A 7308-nucleotide genomic window follows, 5' to 3' on the forward strand; every position below is an offset into this window, starting at 1 on the left:
TTATCGTTTGGTGCAAAGAGCTTTGGTTGCGTAGTACATCCTATGATTATGAAGCCAATGTTTGTGACACCTATATGTCTTGGCCACATTTATTTAGCTCATCCCCTCTTTTTACGAAATATATTTTCGCCACGCGTTGTGCGGCTTTCTCCAGATTGAAAAACCTGAAACATGGATAGTAGTCCAAATGACCCCTTCTTCATTCGTAAAATTAAAGATGTCGCTGCCACATTCCTGGAAACTTCTCATTTACTTCCATTTACTTTACCTTGAGGGACCATGCTTGAAATGTCACCCGAAAGCTTGAACGCCAAAAGGATGATGACAGGAACTGCGTCACTGATACAGTTAATCACTTCAGCCCCGTCTGGATCGCCGCGGCAATTACCGTCAAGAAAAAGATGGAGAGAGATTTTGCGGCCTAGCAAGAGCTCTAGCTCCAAGCAGGTTGTTCAGTCCAAATACAATGCTAACCACAGCAGTAGCTATGCTTCTCCCGTGTCCAACTCGGATGAAACAATGGAAAGTACAACCCCCTTTCCTCCCATGTCGATACAAGAATCTTTGCTAACACCACCACACATATGTACTCCTAGCTTTGGAAGTAAAACTTCATCCAGCTTACTTGAAAAAGTTTACAGTACACCAAATACAACTCCAAAAAGCATCAATTTCGTTGAGACCCCGAGCAACAAGAGTAGCAATTCGATGGGAGGCTTTTCATACCCCCACAAAATGCATTCTGAAAGGTTAGATCTGTCGTTTGCCACCATCTTGCACAACAATGTTCCGCGTTTGAATAAAAGAAAAAATAGTCAAGCGTCATCAACGAAAACAACCAATTCATCGAAGAACCTGCTAGAAAACACATGCTTCATTTGTTCAGAATTGTTGCTGAATATTTTGCAAAGCGAGCGGGTTTTAAAATTAAATTGTGGAGACCTGGTTCATTCTGAATGCTTTAGAACAGCGTTTGGGAAAGAACTATCTAGTCATAGAAGCAACAACGAAGGGCTGAATACGGAATTACCGAAGCCATGTTATGGCTCTATTTGTAAAGGTGAACGCGTGATTACTATCGATAATCGAAATTTGAACTCATTAATGAAAAGGGCATATACGGCACTTACTCCAAAACGGCCAGCTCCTACACAACCAAGGGCCAAGGAAAATGGTGTTGCTTCTGAATCAAAATCACCAAAGTCACAAAGCATCAACTTCAAGGCGCTAAGGTCTACATTAAATCCACATTTGCAACATTTTGAGCCGTCAAGGAGAAGTTCTGCTAGGAATAGAAATACCATGGTGTCAAGCATACGATCTCCATCACCTGTGAATACAATTTCAACGACCATGACAGACTCGTACAATGTAAACGGTTTTGACAATGGACAAAGCACTGAAATTGTTGTGAATCAGCTAATGCAATACCTATTGGGTAATTGTGCTACCTTGAATCTAGCCAAGTTGTTTCATTTAGGTATTTTACGAGTAGCTGATCAGTTGCTAGTTAAAGTCGATGATGACGCTTTATTTAGGGAAAAATATTGTTATCTATTTGAGAACTCCGTTATGCTTTGGGACAAAATTAACGACGCGGTCTTTGTACCAGTAAATAATGCTAAAATTACATGTAAAGGCTCCATAGTGTTGATAGTTCCGACAGGAGGAAACGTGCTACAGCTTTCGCTCCAGTCTCATTTAAGCTCGGTTATTGAAAAGTGGGCGATTGTCTTGATGGATTTTTCAGTGGAAGTGCCCGGTTGTAAGGTTACCAATACGATAGATTTGGTGTCAAAAGCGCCTGAAATGCTGAACAAGAGTGTATTTGGAGGGTTTTTGGGAAACAAAATAAGTCCAATCATTGATCTGCCGCGAACAAGCTATAAAACTGACCCTAACTTTCCGCTTGGCAACTTTAATTCTCATAGCATGATATCAACTGATTCTCTAGTCGAGAAAGAATTAAGTTTAGAGAAAACAAAGAGTGCAATGTCAATCGATGATGATGATGATTGCGATTCAGACGCAGATTCGGACGAGGAGCTTATTCAAAGAGCGTTGAAAAAGGTCAATACAGAACGAATCAACTTACGAGAGTTGCATAGCTTGATATCTGAAGTAGATCAAATGCTTTAATAAAATCGACACGCTTATGTCATTGAATGTAGAATTTTTCTTTTTGCAACCACGCGGAAATTAGCCAAACTGGGGGCGCAAAGGATTCCCCCGACCGCTTTTGGAAAAAAAGCAATTTAAGAAAAACAAAAAAAGTCGGCGACAGTTTAAACCCCGAAGCAAGCACGATTTCTTTCAATTGTTACACCTTTTTTTGCAATTATAGATTGATAAATCGACTTCATGGCTTGTAAAATCCTATTCAGGTTATCAAACCTCGGCGAGCCTGTGAATAACGAGAATGTCAATAATGGTGTATTAAGTTTACCAGCGAATGATTATCCCAAGTCTTACAAACCAGGCGACCCTATTTTCGATTTGCAGTTCCAAATGAATGCAGCAAGTAAAGTGGCCAGAAAGGGGGTTTTCCATACCAATGCACCACCGTCATATAAAGACGAATTTGATAGATACAAGTACTTTGATTATTCCATTGAAAGTTCATTTCACCAAGACATTTCATTTAACATCCCCTTGTATAAGCCAGGTGCTTACAACTACTACATCTCCTATGAAGATGAAAATGGTGAGGAAAGAGAGACTGACAAGTTTTATTACAACGTTCCTCCCCACCTTGCAATTAAAGGAAACTTTGTTCCGTTCAACGCAATTAATGTGGAGTCGGTGATTTCCAAGTGGATTGGCCTGTACGATCGCTGGCCAAAGTTTTTCGAAAATGTGAAAGCAAAAGGATACAACATGGTTCATTTCACTCCATTGCAAGAAAGAGGGGAGTCGGACTCTCCATACTCTATTTACGATCAGTTTAAATGGGATCCAAATATATTTCCCATTCAAGGGAAAGCTGTTGAACAGATTCACAAAGTGTTGAATGACAATGGGTTGCTAAGCTTGACTGATGTGGTTTGGAACCACACTGCAAACAATTCCGAGTGGCTCAAAGATGCTCCTGACTCTGGATACAATGAATACACAGCACCGCATTTGATTTCCGCTATAGAATTGGATGGGGCATTGTTAGAGTTTAGTAAAAATTTGGAAGATTTCAATTTGCCCACAATCATTGAAAATGATTCTGATTTGAGCAAGGTGGTGGAAGGTTTGAAGAACCATGTTTTGGACAGTTTAAAGCTTTGGGAGTACTATGTTTTCAACCGAGAACAAACGTTGTCTGACTTGGAAGAAACATTCAACAAACAAAAGTCGTCCATTAACAGCATCAAGATACCTGACCACGTTGACAAGAATAACATTGAGCAGTTGTCAGGGTTTGTGTTAGAGACTGCAAATACGCACCCTAAACCTATCTTGGGCCACAGGTATGAGAATAAATTAGATTCGAAAAAGTTTTTAGCCGTTTTGTTTGCATTGTTTGACGAAAATGTGGACACTGATACTATAGTCAACAAAGCTGGAGAGGTTGTTGACCAAATCAATGCTCCTTTATACAGAGAGTACGATGATGATTTGAACACGATTCAACAACAAATAGCCGATAGGATTAGGTTCTTGAGATTAGCTGATAATGGACCTAAATGGGGTAAAATAACGACAAAGCTTCCCTTAACGGAGCCTTACTTTACCAGACTCACCGACAAGGATGGCAAGAAGCAAGCATTGGCTAACAACGGATGGATATGGGGCGGGAACCCCTTGGTGGATTTTGCATCTGACCAATCCAAAGCCTACTTAAGGAGAGAGGTGATTGTGTGGGGAGATTGCGTCAAGTTGAGATACGGATCAAAGTATGAGGACTCCCCACAATTGTGGGACAGAATGATCAAGTACACCCGAGAAATGGCTAAAGTGTTTACAGGTTTCAGAATAGACAATTGTCACAGTACTCCATTGCACGTTGGGGAAAGATTGTTGGATGAAGCAAGAAAGGTTAACCCAAACTTGTATGTCATTGCCGAGTTATTTTCCGGTTCCGAACAGATGGATAAAATATTTGTGGAACGTTTGGCAATAAATTCTTTAATCAGGGAAGCCATGCAGGCTTGGAGTGTTGGCGAATTGTCTTCGTTGGTACACAAGCATGGAGGAAGGCCTATTGGTTCATTAACCTGGCTACCATTGAGTGATTTTTCGTACCCAGCGGAAAGAGAACCAGACTTGCGCAAGACAAAGGAGGGTTACACCGAGTTGGAGATTCCGCAAGTATTGACCAGCACAGCACCCCATGCTATATTTATGGACTGTACGCATGATAATGAAACGCCAGCCCAAAAGAGAACTGTTGAAGATACCTTACCTAATGCAGCTCTTGTGGCTTTTTGCTCGTCAGCCATTGGTTCTGTCTATGGCTATGACGAATGTTATCCCCATTTGCTTAATGTCGTGAGTGACAAGAGGTTGTACGATTTGGATGATACAAATGGAATTGTTGAGGTGAAGACAAAGTTGAATGATATTCGTAAACAGCTAGCCGAGGAAAGTGAAGATATTGCCCGCGATCATGAGATGTACATTCATCACGAGGGACAGTACATTACCATTCAACGCTACAACGCCAGAACAGGAAAAGGGTGGTTCCTAATTGCTAGAAGCAAGTTCTATCCAAACGAAACAGAACAAATCTTGTCTCCTTCCATCCTTGGAGGAACAAAGGTTAAACATGAATTTAGTTACACATTGAAGCAAACGGGCGAGTATCAAAAAGACGATAAGATTTTGAAAGGAATACCAGTTGAAGTGGTTGATATTGAAGCCCCCCATGTCGATTTCAATAACGGTGACAGTGTCATACAAGTCAATAACAGTTTTATCCCTGGCTCTATATCAGTATTCTCTACTGAAATTCCTGGGGTTGATATCAAACTTGATGAGTATGTCAGAGAAGGTGCGCTTGAAGCGTCTGTTGGTTTGGACTTGTACGATTTGAATGCTTTGCTTTACAGGAGTGCTCCAGAAGAATTGGATGCAAGTGGAGGCAAAGAAGGCGTTTATAATATTCCCCTGTATGGAGATTTGGTTTACGCTGGTCTCGAAGGTTGGCAAACTGCGTTAAAGCATGTCATTTGGTCAAATAATCTAGGTCACCAGATTTGCAACCATTTGCGTGATGGAGCGTGGGCGTTGGACTATGTCGTGCAGAGGTTGGACAAGTATGTTGCCAAGTCGGAAAATTTGGGTCAGTTCCAAGCGTGGTTGAAAGATCGTTTTAACGCTGTTAGGAAGGCGCCATACTACTTGAGACCACACTACTTTTGTTTAATTGTGGGAATTGCGTATGAGGCTGCTCGATTTAGAGCCTTGAGGCAGTTTAGCAAACAAATTCAGCAAGCCACGAATTTTGTTCAAAGTTTGGCTTTGACAAGTGTGCAAATGACCGGGTTTATGAACAATACGTCGCTTGTACCAGACAAATCAGTTGCATGCTTGGCTGCAGGGTTGCCTCATTTCAGCAACGACTATATGCGGTGCTGGGGAAGAGATGTGTTTATCTCGTTTAGAGGTCTTTTGATTGTGCCTGAAAGGTATGATGATGCAAAGGAGCATATTCTTGGATTTGCCAAAACTTTAAAGCACGGATTGATTCCAAACCTCTTGGATGCGGGACGAAACCCTCGATACAATGCTAGGGATGCTGCTTGGTTCTTTTTGCAAGCTATTCAAGAATATGTGCGTCACGTACCAGAAGGAATAAAAATATTGGACGAGCAAGTCGCTAGACGTTTTCCCTTGGACGATAAGTATATTACTGTTGACGATCCTCTTGCATTCAGCTACAAGACATCTATTAGGGATGTAATTTTTGAAATATTACAGCGTCATGCCAAGGGAATCAAGTATAGAGAAGCAAATGCAGGACCAAATCTTGATTCGCAAATGAAGGATGAGGGTTTCAACGTGCAGGTGGGAATTGATTGGGAGTCTGGTTTTGTACATGGAGGTTCACAATTAAACTGTGGTACTTGGATGGACAAAATGGGTGAAAGTGAGCGAGCCCATAACAAGGGAGTACCAGGTACACCAAGAGATGGAGCTGCTGTCGAGTTACAAGGTTTACTCAAAAGCGCATTAAGATGGGTGGTTGAGTTGAACAAAAAGGGACAGTTTGATTACACTGGAGTTGAAAAGGAGAATGGAGACAAGATTACCTTCAAGGATTGGGAAAAGTTATTGCAGGATAACTTTGAAAAGCGATTCTACGTGCCAGAGAAGGCAAGTGATGATAAAGATTATGATGTTGATTCTTCTTTGGTTAATAGACGCGGTATTTACAAAGACTTGTACCGAACAGGAAAGCCGTATGAGGACTACCAGTTGCGTCCCAACTTCCCAATTGCAATGTGTGTGGCGCCAGAACTATTCACGCCGGAGCTAGCTTTGACTGCCATCAATAATGCCGATAGAATCATTAGGGGACCAGTTGGTATGAGAACGTTGGATCCACTGGACTACAATTATCGTCCATATTATAACAACTCAGTTGACAATGACGACTTTGCCACATCTAAAGGCCGCAACTACCACCAGGGCCCTGAATGGGTATGGAACTATGGATACTTTTTGAGAGCATTTTTGTATTTCCACTTTGCTACCAACAACGAAGGAAGCAAGGCTCGTACTCCATCGATAGAGTTGTTTACCTTGCTCAATGATAGAATTCAGTATCATATACAGTGGATCAAGGAGAGCCCATGGGCCGGATTGACCGAATTGACTAATAAGGATGGTGATTTGTGTAATGATTCAAGTCCAACTCAGGCATGGAGTAGCTCGTGTTTGTTGGACTTGTACTATGATATTTGGAGAGTAGAAAAGTATCAGTAGAGTATAGATAATAAATGTTGTTAGTTAAGGATATCTCTGCCTGTTAATTTGTTCAATAGGTTCTAAACACAATTTCTAAATATGTAATTAGCAATTGTATACACAATTAATTTGCTCCAGATATCGCACCCATACAAATTTTACATTTCCGGTTCAAGTTTTGGAAGTAAAGGGGAGTTGGGTGAAGTTGAGTTTACTTAAGAAGATAATGTTACTATAAACCGCTTACTAGGTTTTTGCTTTATGAGGGCAGTGTACTTGAGTGTGATTTGGTATCTGTTATGTTTTCATTGAAGGTTCTCATTTGTTGTTGGTTATCGCAACTTTACGCGTTTGTTCGTAAAGAGAAAAAGTATATGACGACGAAACAGGAAGTCGTTTTTTTCCACT

The 7308-nt window shown here is 41.0% G+C and overlaps 2 protein-coding genes across 2 annotated transcripts; both read left to right on the forward strand. All coding sequences in view use genetic code 12, as the record gives it.

Annotated features, from left to right (window-relative positions):
• Positions 1-279: 279 nt before the first annotated feature.
• On the forward strand, positions 280-2139 carry CST5 (Cst5p; the record flags this gene model as incomplete). Its single annotated transcript, XM_051815695.1, has 1 exon — positions 280-2139. One exon carries the CDS (start codon positions 280-282, stop codon positions 2137-2139), a length of 1860 nt encoding a protein of 619 aa, XP_051670970.1.
• Positions 2140-2361: 222 nt separating this feature from the next.
• On the forward strand, positions 2362-6918 carry GDB1 (bifunctional 4-alpha-glucanotransferase/amylo-alpha-1,6-glucosidase; the record flags this gene model as incomplete). The annotated part of the gene is made up of 1 exon (XM_051815696.1): positions 2362-6918. The coding sequence occupies one exon, from the start codon at positions 2362-2364 to the stop codon at positions 6916-6918; it is 4557 nt and encodes a 1518-aa protein (XP_051670971.1).
• Positions 6919-7308: the final 390 nt, after the last annotated feature.

This window comes from Candida margitis (assembly GCF_024628925.1).
Source record: "Candida margitis strain CBS 14175 chromosome Unknown scaffold32, whole genome shotgun sequence".
Lineage (NCBI taxonomy): Eukaryota > Fungi > Ascomycota > Pichiomycetes > Serinales > Debaryomycetaceae > Lodderomyces > Lodderomyces margitis.